At 40.0% G+C, this 14,462-nt stretch overlaps 1 protein-coding gene across 2 annotated transcripts in view; it reads right to left on the bottom strand.

The window, feature by feature from the left end:
* Positions 1 to 924: 924 nt before the first annotated feature.
* Positions 925 to 14,462, bottom strand: part of PIP4K2A (phosphatidylinositol-5-phosphate 4-kinase type 2 alpha) — a 100,149-nt gene continuing 86,611 nt past the window's right edge. The window contains exons 5-8 of one of the 2 annotated variants that reach the window (XM_048950590.1): positions 8,802 to 8,915; positions 5,474 to 5,717; positions 4,651 to 4,754; positions 925 to 3,178 (exon numbers count right to left, since the gene is read on the bottom strand). In XM_048950590.1, coding sequence (XP_048806547.1) covers positions 3,098 to 3,178; positions 4,651 to 4,754; positions 5,474 to 5,717; positions 8,802 to 8,915 — 543 coding nt within the window. In that variant the 3' untranslated portion in view covers positions 925 to 3,097. The remainder of the gene's footprint in view (positions 3,179 to 4,650; positions 4,755 to 5,473; positions 5,718 to 8,801; positions 8,916 to 14,462) is intronic. The other variant, XM_048950591.1, reaches the window with a different exon arrangement.

Genomic DNA, 14,462 nt, shown 5'->3' with positions numbered 1-14,462 from the left:
CTGCAGTGGGGGCAGTGGGTGCCAGCTGGGGGCTGCTGCCAGACAGGGCAGAAGCAGTTCAAATGGTGAAGAACCGCTGTCCTGCAAGCAGCAGTCCTGGAGCAGCATGGCTGTGCTACAGCATGAGCAGCTGGAGCAGCCGTGTGACACGCAGGCTTGGGTTAATGCTGGAGATATCATTACATGAGTAATTAAGAAGCGGATTCTCTCCCCTCCCCATCACTTCACCTGCTCTTAATAGAACAGCTCCTCAACAGCCTTCCCTGTGGGGAATGTCTATATTATCATTAAGTCTGTCGGGTGTATTTTAGAGGTAAAAATATTTCTGAAAACATTGCCTTGCTACGTCTGTGCAGTAAAACAAAAGGAAGTGGAAAGTGACAAACGCATTAAGAGAATTAAGTCAGTCAGAATAAAGAACAAAACTTCCTTTTCTGCCACTTGGGCTGAGCAGGCTGCTTCATGTGCTGGGAGGCCTGATGAGCAAAGCCTTGGAATTCCAGGCCAGAAAGCCCCCTCTCCTAGGAATTATCTGGGCTTATTCCCAAGTATTTTTATGTGACTCTGAGCTCAAGCCCTTACATGTGTTGGCAAATTCTGCCAGTCTTTCCATGCTTTCATAACTGTAGGACATATTCCTTTTTTTGTAGTAAGACCAGGACTTCACCCATTGAGCCATCGCTCCCAAACCTCTGTTCTGGAGCACAGCCCAAACACAGAACGCAAAGGTTGCAAGCCATTTACGTGCATGCAGAAGAAGCAGGGTAAAATCTAATGAAAAGGTTCCAGGTTTCTGACTGTGCTTTCTGGTATTGGCTACACATTCATTTTAACATCCAAAATTAGTCTGTAAGCGAGCAGAAGCGGCTGAAACACGAGACCAAAGGAATTACCTAGTGAGTCATCAAAGTGCTTTATTTTATAAAGCCTTGCTCATGGTTGGAGTGTAATCTAAGCGCTAACATATACAATAATGAGACTTCCTTGCCCTGTCCAAATAAACAGTTTATCAACAATAATGAGTGACAAAACTGCTACACAGACAAAAAGGGTACATTTCTAAAATGGTCTAAAAATGGACACTGATTGGCCGCAATGGAACATTTACTCCAAGTACGTGTACCTCATTTTGACTTCAGGGTCTCGCTGCGGCCTCACACTTCAGGAAGCCACAGGAAATGAAACTCTGGTGATAAATGCAGACGATGGGGGGGCATACAGGAAAGGACAACAAAATATCAAGCCACAGTACCAACTTATTTAAATACATACAATACAAAAGTATACACATACATTACAGTGCTGCAGACATCACTAAGTCAAACGTAACAAAAAATCCTGTAGGGAAGGTAGGGCAAAGGAGAAAAGAATTAGTACACAGCAAAAGGGATAGCATTGCCTTTGGCCACCAAGAGTGTGATGGGCTGCTATCTATAGGCTCCTCGGAAGTAAAACGTACGTTATGCACAGGTGCAGGCTGAGTAGCACTGATGTTAGTAATGGAGAAGGCATGCTGGCACTCCTGATCTCTGTTAGAAATGATGATGGGGAGGGCCTGACTTCCTTTAGATTGCCTACAAAATCTAACAATTTCAATAAAGAAATTTCAAAGGCACAGCTTTAGCACAGTGTATAAGTAGATAAACTTTAAGCATATGTAAATTTGTCTTTCAAGCATGGAATCTTCCAGGGAAAAATACAAGAAGAGCAGAAATACAATGTCGTTGTTTAAAAATTTTAAACAAGTTAAACATGATCAGCACAGCTTTAGGCAATGCACTGTACAATCAGATTTGAGTACACGGCAGGACAGGTCGTTTTGGTGATAAAAGACGTCCTTGGGAAAAATCCCTCTGCAGTATCCTTCCTCATTGTATTGTAAGAGTCTGCCGGGGGCGCGAGTGAGACATTCACCGTAGTACATGGCTGCACATTGCGCTTGGAGGGTGACGAGCATACTTCATCTGTACTGCAAAACAACTTTACATGTAAACTTAAAAGTCACATATTGTACACAGCTCTAAAATTCAGAAATATCCCTGCTTTCCTAATCATGTAAACAGTAAAATCCGGGGTTAATTTTTAGAGGGATAATCTACAATAAAATCCCGCCGTTTAAGCAGTACAACGTAAGCATCCGAACTGCAAATTCCCATTAAATTACAAGAGAATGGAGTTTCTATCCGTGCACATCTCGAGGGTGAGAGACTCTGCTACTGGTGCCCAGAACTACGCACTTCTTCAGACAAGCTTTTTTCCACTTGTAGCATTATTAGTTCCTATATGGCAAGAATATAAAACAAATGAAAACTTCGGGTAACAAAGTGAAATAAGCAAGGTTTTCCCTTAATGTAAGTTCACGGCAGCAAAAATGTACGCACAGCATGAATTACACGTTAGCTCTTTGTAAGGTAGGAGACACCAGCTCCTGGTGCCTGAGAGCACGGGCTGCCCGATGCGACGTGTGGAGGAAAAGGAAGAAATGGGAGAAAGGGGAAAAAAAAAACCAACAAAAACCCCCCCAACTGCAGGAACCTGATGGGAAGAGCTCCAGCACCACGGGCCCACTGCTGCAGTGCTGTTTGTAAGGAGTGCCAGTGTGCACGGTGTGAGTGTAACATTCGCAGTAAGGTTTTTATTATTATCATCACCGTCATGAATACTGTCACGTATCTTTTAGTTCAAAAAATAAACTGATCCACAGTTTACAATTTGCTATCAATATTGTAGACTTAACATGCATTTACTTTCCCCACCCCCACCCCACGCCTCTTTGCTCAGTTGCTCCGTTTCAGCTGGTAGCGTCAGAGTGGGACTGTCACAGCGCACTCTGAGTAAGCTGTTCTATTTATTTAATTTAATGTTTGTTTGTTTTTTTGCACACACGAAAGAGTCAGAAATAGCTAGAACTATGCTGGGAATATCAGGCAGCTGTTAAAGCGAGTACTCCACCCCACTTCAGTCATCTTTGCCAGCAGATGTAAACAAAGGGGTTGCTTTCTGCAAGATGAGCGCTTCTCTGAGTTCCTTTTTCCCTACCCTCGTAGTCTCTGCTGCTGTCCCCAGGTCTCGTGTCTGTCCGCTGTGACATGAGGGGTTACGTCAAGATGTTGGCAATAAAGTCCAAGAAGCGCTTTGAATACTGTTCAGGATTAACAGTTGAAATTTCTGCACCGGCCTAAATACAGGATGGAGAGGGAAGAGGAAAGAAGGAAGAAGCAGTGTTTAGTGGATGCTTTGTCACCAGCAGCCCTGTGATGGATTAACTTGCGGTCTCAGAACCAGACACACACACTTCCACCAACCCTCCAGCAGAATATGAAAGGCACCTTTTTAGGCTTCACACCAGTGCAGGTACGCTGGGCACCACAGCATCCGCCTCCCGGTTCTGAATGGCACTCTTCACTTTCTTTATTCCTGTTTACTTTCATTGTGTTTCATTCCCCTATACAATTCCCACTGCTCACACCTAAGCACGCTACTCACAGATTCCCATCTCTTGAACAGCAGCATCTTCCTGTAGAGAAGACTGAACCACTGCAGTTGGATCCCATGTGTCCCCACCTGGCTGATGCACATGGCTATCTGACTGCTAACACATCTGCTTTGGAATACGTGGGAACAGTGAGACACACTTTTTCCAACTTTTAAACCTGGACTCCCCAAATGAGCATCACAACTACTAGTTCAGCAAGATCACAGGTTTTTTGTTGTTTTTTTTTTAAAGTTCATTAATAATTGCCAGCTAATGGCTGCACAAGGCCTGCATCGCCTTTCAAGTGCTTTTAGAATGGAGAAAGTAATGAGCAAAATGTACTGCAAGCCTGTCCAGGGCTCTCACTGCTAGGCATTCTAAGTCACCTTCTATTGGAAACTCAAAAAACCCAAACTCTTTGATTAAAACCATCCACAGTGCCCTGATTCTTAGAGGAGGGACCCCAGCTTCAGAAATGATTATGATCTTTTTAATGAGCTTAGGAAATTCTGACCTCCAATCACCATCAAGTGATAATGGAAAATACAAATCTTCACTTTGGAAGACTGGGCTGCTTTGCCATAACTCTTTGGTGTCTGCTGCTCAGCAGCAGTTTCAGTCAAAAATAAAGAAATTCATGGCAGTCAAATACAAGCCTTCACTGAATGGTATCCAAGTATCTAACATGTACTTTTTATACTTAATCTTGCAAATTGAACTTTTTTTTTTTTTTTTTGAAAGAAATCTTTGAAAGTCAGACATGTTATATGCTGAGGAATTGACTTTCAGCAGGTTGTACCCAGCAATGAAACCACCAGGGGCCCGTGTCAGAAGTAAGATTCACAACAGCTTCCACTGAGCTGCAAGCTAATACAAGTACCTGGTGAACAGCTTTGTCTGCAAGTATAAAATACATCCCACTAATGTGGGACAAAGCTCTAAAAGGGCAGTGCCTCACTGGTCTTCTTTACAGGTAACAAAAATGTGTGTAGCTGAAGAGAGAGCTTTAGTATGCAATGTATAAAAGTTACTCTGTGCTGTTCTATCCCGTATGAAACTAGGAAAAAACAATCTCTCTCCTTTGCACAGGTCTCTTGAAATGTATTCTATCAGTGCACTAAACAAGAAAAACGCAGAAGTATAAACTGTATCAGAGGAAGAAAACAGACACTTACCCCATGCTTTACTGTTTTTGCAGCATGGGCAGCTTTCTTTTTTGCATCATAATGAGTAAGAATGTCAATAATGGCCATAAAATATACTTCCTTCCTAGGTGCACCTGCAAAGGACAAGTACATGAAAGTGAGAATGACATTTCAATCATGCCTTCTCCTTCCAGCAAAGGAGACTTCTTTAGGATCACTCAGCAGCTGGGGAAGGGTAATGTCAGTCAAAATTAAGTTCTGTAGAGACCACAGGCTCAAGATATTCCTAAGTGAAAGTTTAAATGCACTTATATGTAATGTGAAACCCCTGAATAAGTGTAAAATAAAACACCAGCATACAGAAATAGGAATTATTGCTCACTTAACGTGGCTTTCAAGTTCCTTTATAGTTATACAAACAAACAAGGAAAAACTAAATTTTATATGAGAGGCAGTGCTTCTGAGTCAGCAAAAGCATATTTTATTTATGAATGAAACTATATATTTATTAATGTAAATGCTGGTGAAAAAAAACAGCAGGCACTGCTGTCTTGAACAGCCACTGAGAACTGTGATGTCTGAACAGCTAGTTCAGAACCTGAGCTGACTGTGCAGCAGGTATGCTAGCTGACTGCATGCATCCCCACACATCACTACATCTGAGAAATATGTTCAGTAACAAAGCTGTGCATCACAGATGTCTTTTGCTGTTTGCTTCACCCAAAGAACAACTGATTTCCTCCTCTACAAAGCAAATTTATATTGTGCTACGTAACTTTCCCTTAATATTGTTGTGAAGATGTTTGGGTTCCAGTGTAAGAATCTTAGCATGCAAATGTTTATTACTACTTACTTTCATGAGATTTTATTCCATAAACATCAATAGCTGGATCAAATTCCCCAGGAGCCAAAGGCAGTGAGCTGTTCAGTGTATTTCCTGGACTGTCTGGAGGCGTTCCAATAGGGTGTGTCCCATCACTTTCACCTTCATCTTCTCCATCATTCTCTTCACACTCTACTTCTTCCTGTTCAGCTCTTTCAACATCATGAATTCCAACTAGCAAGCTGTAGTCCATGAGTTTTAGCTGAGCAAGAAACTAGAAAGTGATAATAAGCAATTTATCAGTATCACAGACAAATGTGAGCTCCACTTTCAAATAAGAGAAGTTACAAAGATGCCATCGGTTGAGAAAAACGGGCACTTTTAAGAAAAAGCAAAGTGGAGAACTAAGTGATAAAGCTAGCAGAGAGACCTTTAATTGTTAAGATGTAGTGATAGCTGCAGGTCACTTACAACTTACACTGAAAAGCCCTAGGATACTGTAGCAGTGTTCCAGTTAAGAGTTGTTCTGACAACCGCAGCAGCACATGGGAAGCCATGGTTTGCAGCCACGTCTGTCCCTTCACTTCCTTCTCAGCCTTATTACAGAATCATGCAAAAGTGCTTAAATATCCTTGCAATGGAAATTGCAACTGTGAAGTTTTACATCACAAAGAAATGAAATGATGCCATACTCTCTGCAGAATTCAAGTCACATAAGCAAAACATAAACATGAACGAAAGCACACCTTTGAATCAAGGCTAAAGATGGGAGTTTGAAGAAACTGGGAGATGAATGTACTTGATGTGTAGACAAACCGTTCTTTCAATTGATGGGAACAGTGTAAGGAAGGGAGAAAAGAGGAAGATGAAAATAAGAAATGTTACCAAGCAAGAAGGGATTGACAGCTCAAGGAGTGAAGCTGCCATAGGAGGGACCTCTGCTTATGATACACACAGAGAGAACCTGAAAGTACAAATCATTTAAGGTTTTAGAAGAACTAACAGGCTATAAAACGCAAATTAGAGCAGACCAGAGAAGGGATGTTGGTCAGACTTTGGAATAGTGGGAGGGAACAATGAGATAAGTATGAAAACATCAAGAAATAAAAAACCAAGTTTGTCAAAATCCTGATTCTGAGAGAGCAGTCATAGCTAACATGACTCTGAATTAAAGTGCTAGAAGTATATTATGGAAAGAGATTGAGAAGAGGCTTATGAAGAAAGAAGTTGGTTTCTAACCATTTCAAGTACAATAAAGCAAAAGACTGTTCACAAGACTGGAAGAGAAGATATACAATAATATACAAGAAAAGCAGATGAAATTGGCCAAAGGAAATGGAGTGGAAAGTGGAGAAGTGGCAGCCAGTAAGGTATTTGATAAATATCAAGAGAGAGGAGAAAAATCTACCAATAACGGTAAAAAATTACAAGAAAGAGAACAGAGCCTTGGGAAGAAGAGTGAACTGCTAATTAGAGGAACAAGGGTTTTGTGAAAGCACAGGGTAAAGATCATCCGACTTACAGCGGAAAAAAACACCCTTATGTGATTGTGCTCAGGACAGCTTCAGTGGAATGAGGGAGCAGGAAATGAGGCAGGAATGAACTGAGAAAAGTCATGGATGAGAGGCCATCAGAACAGCAGCAACAGTTATTACTACAACAGCAGTAGATCTTATAATGTGCTAGTCTGAATAAAGGAAAGGATGCGAGACAATTACAAGAGAAACACAGTGCAACAAAAAAAACATTTAATGACAAAAAAGAATGGATACAGAGACACATTCTTCAGAATTCTATTTCACAGTCTGACTATAAATACTTTTAATGAGATAATTTTATGCAAAGTTCTCTTCACTGTAGTAAAATCTGCATCCAAGACCAGGTAAAAAATGTAAACTATTAGTTAGCTAGCAAGGGCAGAAGAACCAGTAAAAGCAAAACAGGCTGAAGAACAGCTTGACTTCATTAAAATCAGGTGTCAGACCACTTCACACTCGTGGTCTTTGTATATTTAACAATACTCTGTATAAATTTCAAAATCATAAAACACAGCCTCTCAAGATATTATCTAGATTCTGCCCTTGTATTTACAATCCAGTAGATGATGTAAAAGATAGCACACAATCCACCTTCTGCAGCCATAAAATATCTTCTATATTCACTGCACATGTTTAAGATCTTGTCTGCAACCTACTTAAACTAAAAGCTTTAGTCAGCAACTGCACTATATTAAAGAGCACAAAAATTTAGTTCAAATAAACCTATCTCTAGAGCTGTGACACTGACAGAGCAATTTTTTACCACAATGTTCCAAATATAGGAGAAGCATATACTGATATTTCACGAAGTACTTTTGTTTTCATAATTACCATCATCATAAATTTCTCATCATTATGACAATGGGAAATTACATTTCTTCAAAAGCAAATGATTGCAAATTCTAAGTCTTCAGTATTTTGTACAACTACTGAGCTTCTGAACAACACTCAGATACAGATCTGAAAAACTAGACAAGTCAGTTCACATGGCCATCCTGACAGAAGTGGCTGAAAGTCTCGTTAAGTCCCAGGGGCAATCTGCTATCAGGTCTCTTCCAACAAGCAGAAACAGATTTTAGGTTTTAGGTACAGGGATTGCAAAATATTGTGTTTACTGATAATATTCTGAATTACAGAAACTGAAGTCAAGTTATACGAATTAGCCCCAAATTTAGTTTTCTTTATTTGCTGACTGGCTAAATCAATCATAGTAAGTATGACATTAATTTGTATATTAACATTTTTCTAGCAGGAATAGACTACACTCAGCCAATTAGAAATCTGTAAGACCTATGCTAGTAAGTCCACCTGGTACATACCGATTTCTCTATGTATCACTGCTGTGATACTAAGCATAATCTAAAACCGGATTACTAAAATGAAACAAATAGAGCATGCACAGCCGTGAGTAAGGGAAGCTACGTTATCTGTTACAGGCTACAGTCCACACACATGGCTCCAGCTAACATCAGGCAGTCCTGGTGTACCTCCACCTGTAAAACAACCAGCAATACTCACCTCTCTTGGGGGCATTTGGAAGGACTATGCTTGTAAAGCCTTATGCACTAAGTAGTACCATCATTTTTACATCACATCATCAAGGCAGGGATAAAGCATGGCAACCAGCTATGGCATCAAGCCATTTATCACAGCAGCAAAAGCAGTGAGCAACTCCTGAAAGTTTAAATTATGTTTCATTTAAAACAGTCAGTGCTTACAGATAAAGAGTTTTCATTTATGAATTACAGGTATGCTTTCCTGAGCCATTTCCAATTTGCCACACATTTTAACAACAAAGAACCGAACAGGGGCACTCTTACCTCAACGTCCTTCTTGAGTTTCTCAAGGAACATCTTTTTGTTATTTTCATCAATATGAATCTTTTGGCCATCGTTAATAAAATCGTTGTCTTTGAATGTTGGCAGCTCTTTGGCCTAAAATAAACAAAAATTGCTGTCAGAGTCAGAACACAAACAGAAGTGCAGTGCAGTTGATGGTTCAGAATGGGTCCAGAGCAAAAGCTTCTCCAGCCCCACCAGGAGCTGAACCCTCAAACCTCCCAAAACGTGGAAGGCTCTCGAAGGCCCAAAAGAGGGCATTAGTGAGCTGTCACAGCTGAAAGCCCCACCACTTCTGCAGTGTGAGCAACTACACTTGCAGAAATTGTCCTCCCTTGCTTACCACGTTTGAGAGCCTACAAGGTATACATTCTCTGGGACTGCAGTAAATTTAACGTAAGACAAACTCAATACTTCATTTGCATCTAACCTTCAAGTCCATACTTCTTCCAAGATATCATTTGTCAAAGTGACAGTAAGTGAAGCTGAGACACAATCTGTACCTCATAATGAAGTGCTACTGCATCAGAGCTTATAGATCAAGCCAGACTGGATTACACTTTACATAGCTACTGTAAATGTTAGTAAGTGCCTAATACCAAATAACTGTTTATAAAATATCAAGTGAACATGAATTATGCAATGCTGCTTAGAAGTGGTGAATGCCAGAGAAGACTGCTACCTTTTAAATACATAATTAAATATTCTTGATATTGGAGCATTAGTTGATTATCTTCACCTTTAATTCTGCCATGAAGTGATTTGCAACAGCATTAAGGAAAGCCAGAAACTCTCACATGACCACTGCAGTAACCACTAGTTTAAGTACTGAGACCCTCAAATGGGCTGTTTTCAGAGGGCAATGACTGAAAACTTGCTCTAAAGAAACACCCAACCAAGAAAACAGATGACAAAATAGTTCCTCCAGGGTATTTGGTCAAGTGACCCAGAAGTAATCATAGCTTCTACAATCAGAACCTTGAAAAATTCTGCCCATTCAGCCTTTCTCCCTGCCCTCATCTCTCATCAACATTAGGGAAGAAAAGGCTTTGTTTACAAAGAAATGTGGCAGAACACCTGAGTGTTAATCCTCATTTGCAAGTCCTCCCACTAGGAATGAAAAGCAGCTAACACCAGCCCACTGGAATATCCTCCACCAGCATAAGCAGTAAGTACGTAGCTCTACCAAACAGTACTTTTTGTAAGTTTATTTTCTTTCTACTACACAGTAAGGAGAAGATGTCTGTATCTTCTGCTTCTTCTCTGAAACACACATACTGGAAAGCACAAGATTAAAATACAAATGACACAGCAGACCCTGCAGTGCCTTCATGCATCTTCCCAACGGGCAGCAGCTTTTCCTGCTGTTGGGCTGTGCACAGAAGTGGCCAAAATGCTCAGCTTCCCAATTCTTCAAATTTATTTTCTTGGACTTGGAAATTAGGAATTGCTTCAGATCCCACAATGCTCCGTTTGTTTAAGAAGTAACTGTTATCACCTAAGTTATTGCCCCCAACATTTTGTTATGAATCCATGCCAAATTCATTGCATCCCAATACTTATGAACCTAGGAAAAAACTAAAGTCCAAGCCTTTTTGCTCTGAACCACTGCCACGTTGCACCTAGAACACTGTGATGTATTAAGATACCCTCTAGTGTTGCTCCAGAGGCTTTCTATCTATAAGTTCACATGAAAGAAAAGCCCTGCCTCAGGGCACTGCTTCCTCGGGTGAGCTGTCCTGAAGTGCTTCCCTTACAGGTGCCACAGATGCTTCCTAAAGCCAGCAGTGATTTGGTTACTGCTGTACGACAGCATCGATTTTCTTTCTGACCTACTGAACGAGAGGTTTGGGACGAGAAGGAGCAGGGGGAATTTCAGATAAGCATTCCTGTCACATGCAAACAGCCCCACAGAGGAGGTCTGGTTCTGCAGGGGCGGGCCGGGGATGTAGGGATGCTGCCAAGGCCAGCGATGGAATCTGATGTGTGGGAGGTTCAAGAATGGAAGGATTGGGATGAATTCAGTAAGGCTGAAACACTAATGAAAAGAATGCAGAAACCGTGCTCCTTCACGGCTAGCACCAAAGTCACTAAAAAGTCCTCATCTTGAGTTATGTCTGCGCCCAGCTGTCCCAGCAGCAGATGACACTAGGCAGTGGTTAAAGCAAAACAAGCCCATGGACACTGAAAAAAACCCCATCGATGCTGTATGAGATCGGGGGAGGCAAGGAATGCCCGTGGCTCAGACATGACATGCAGATCCATGGGCAGGCTCTGCTGGACCGGGCAGGAGCTACTTTCAATAGAACTGCGCTAGCAATGCTGAGACTCTCAGGCCTGAACACCCTGCAGGTTTTGTCTGAGGGCACGTTTCCTCACCTAGATCCCACAGCAGAGAAGGCTTCACAAATGCAAGCATGAACTGAAAGCCAGCACTGATGCATGGAAACAGAAAGAGCAAGAAATAAAAGCTGCAATATAAGAAACCGGAGCTAAAGAGCTACATGCTGGTGGTTGCTCTCACCATGTTATGTGAACGATGCCCCCAGAATACATTCTTTCTTCTACCTCTTTCCAGACAAAGCTTTCTGTGTCTTTCTTTTTTTCTTATGTGCTAGACAGTATCACACCCCACATCTACTTGAAGCTGAACAGCCCTAGGATACTGCTGTAATCCCAAATATTATTAATCACAGTCAGCACTAGCAGAAATTCTAGTGGCAATTTTACTCAAATTAATGGCTTAGAATTTATTTGAGGATTTAGGAATGAAAACCCATGACGTATACAACCAGAAGTGGCTCCAGGAGTTACTTAACATTCATAATGTATGTGTTCATTTTGAAAGATTCAAATATGAACATTTTATACTGATGCACTGAAATAAATACAAAGCAAACCACACTGTGGCAGTCTGAAACACTATCTGAATGAAAAAATTGGGACTTCACTTTAATGAAATAATTGATATGATTAAATTTTAATGAAGTCTCAAATATTTCCAATGAAGCAAAATCCTTGTTGGAAAAAGATTCTCCCAGAATGTAATTCATTATAATGAACATATTACTATCATTAAAGAACTAAATATTTTAAGAGCTGCACAGGAGATGAACATCTAACTACTTCCACTAAATTAATAATAGATTTTCTTTCTGAACCACTTCCATCATTTTTAATCCCCTACTTAAAGATGCAAGAAAGGCACAGTAGTTTTACAAATATGGAGGATCTATTTATTAGAAAAGCACGCTATTTACACACTTCAGGTTCACATTCTGAAGTTTGCCATGGTTACAGACAACTTTAATGACAAGAAGGTTTTACTGTCTTTGAGAGGGCTGAAAAGCAAGGAAGTCAGTTTCTTTTTGGACTATGATGACAGAACACACAAAGCCAGATTCAAAAACTAAAATTACTGCGAAGAATCAGAGGTGAAATTTCACTTCTATATGGACATGGATGGATATAGTTTTTGCAGATGTCTTACGCATCTCAATTCAGCATCCTATCCTGATTTGTTAAAATGAAAAACTAGTACATATTTTCTTTTTTTCCAAAGGGTTTTTTTGCATTATGACCTAATATAACAATCATGGGCTGGTATTAATGCTGACATTTTGGAAGAAGCTTGATAAAACAGTTGTAGGACAGTGAAGTTTGAGAATAATTGTTGGACTGAAGATGGGAAAACAAACAAACAAGAACAGAAAAACCCCTAACTTCACCACCTGACCTCACCTAGCAAAGGCAAAGAGTAGGCTGTGGGAGGAACGGTGCATGGAAATGTTTGTTTGGAACTCGTCACCAGCCACCTTATTCCCACAGCTAATTGCTGGCAGAACTGGGCTGTCAGTTCATACATTTTGGAAATGGTGTACAACATCTGCCAAGAATTAAGTTCTGCATCCTAGGCTTCTTTTCTTAGTGCATTCACTTTTTACTTTTTTTTTTTTTTTTTTATTAAAAAAGTGATGTTAACTTTAAACTCATACAAGTAAGGCAGCATTTTTAAAAGAAGGATATTATGAATTTATTTGCAATAGTTTGGCACAGGTGGTTTTGAACTGAGTCAAAGGTTTGAAGGCACCAGATCCACAAGAAGAAAGAATAACTAGAATCTCCTTTGGAAGTCTGGAGATGGGAGCTGCTCTCCTCCACTGGTTATGGATTCCAAGCCTCTCTTGTACAAACTGCCTTGTCCTGGGCAGGCATTTCTGACCAAACAAGGTCCTACTGCAGTGTTTGGCAGAAGGGGATTGTAAATGGCAATGAAAATAAAGGTGCAACCTCAAAACTGGGGTTTGAGAGAATGCTGAAAAGGTTTTAGAAGGTACGAGACAGATTTCTGTAGGACAAAAGATTGTGCAAGAAAGTGTAGATGGATTAAGAATTCAAGCATGTACTAAAGTAGTAGCTAAAAACTTGTGATCAGGAAAATGCATCCAGAATTATACCTATAGTGAATATTCTCCAGCTACAAAATGAACATGAAACATAAAATGCAAGACCAAGATTCTCTTTAAGAAAAAAACAATTGCTTTAACACAGAGAATACAGACCTTTAAACAAAACCAAACCAAAAACCTACCCACCAGTCAACAGGAAAATAGTGATTTGCTTAAATAACAGTCATGGGTTAGCATCATATGAAGGCAAAGTGTTGAAACAGGAATCTGAACTCTGAATATTTATTGTTATCTTTGCAATGCATGGCAGTGTGATGATTTGAAAGTTATGATCTCTGCATACGTCAACTTGAGATGTATTTCACAGGGAAACAGCAGTCATGCTTCATTTCTGTTGTGTGCGACTGGCAAACAAGCAAATTGAAATCATTAAAAGAAATAAGTCAAAAATGCGTTTTTAAAACAGCAGGAAAAAATTCTAAGCTTTGGGGCTGATCTGCCTTGAATCAAATTTTACCTACTTCAAGACTGTGTAAACTCGGTGCTAAGGTCTTGTATTTACTGTCTTTTTATGTATTTGGGCTTATTTACGAAAAATCACATATCACAGAGAGTAACAGAACCCAGTTAGCATTAACAGAAAGACATAATTATCATTCTATGAAATTCTACAAGGAAGATGAAATATGATAGGTTTCACATCACCTAGTTTTATTTGCTTCTTGAAGTTTCTGAATTGTTCACTCACCAGCAACATCCTAAAGTTCTTTACAACTACAAGTACTCCCAGCTGGAACTGCTAATTTGATGTCATACTGAAAGTACAGCATAATTATGAGCAGACAGACCACCAGGGGAGTTCTGCATTATCCTTGTTTCACTTAAGAGGGCAAAATTGTCCAAGGAATGAATAGAAAATGCCCACTATTAATGTTTCTTTTTTTTTTAAGATGGAACTAAAGACTAAAAAAAATAAAGGAGCAGCTGTCAGAACTCGACAACTGTTGAAACATACTGTTCTTTTTAAATTCAAGACATCTGTAAGTGCATGTTATGATATTTGTTGCCAAGAAAGTGATGACTTTATTATTAAAAATATCACTTACAATGCAAATGAGAAGAATTGTGTGCTAAGGTGAAATCTAAGGGATGGAGCTTGTCTCCACACTGATTACCATAAAACACTGAAATGACAGTTTCAGAGCTTATCATCAATATGTTAGGATATTAAACA

This window comes from Lagopus muta, chromosome 7 (assembly GCF_023343835.1).
Source record: "Lagopus muta isolate bLagMut1 chromosome 7, bLagMut1 primary, whole genome shotgun sequence".
Taxonomy (NCBI): Eukaryota; Metazoa; Chordata; class Aves; order Galliformes; family Phasianidae; genus Lagopus; species Lagopus muta.
Note: the sequence above shows the minus strand (reverse complement) of the source record. Positions and strands in the feature narration are given on the sequence as shown.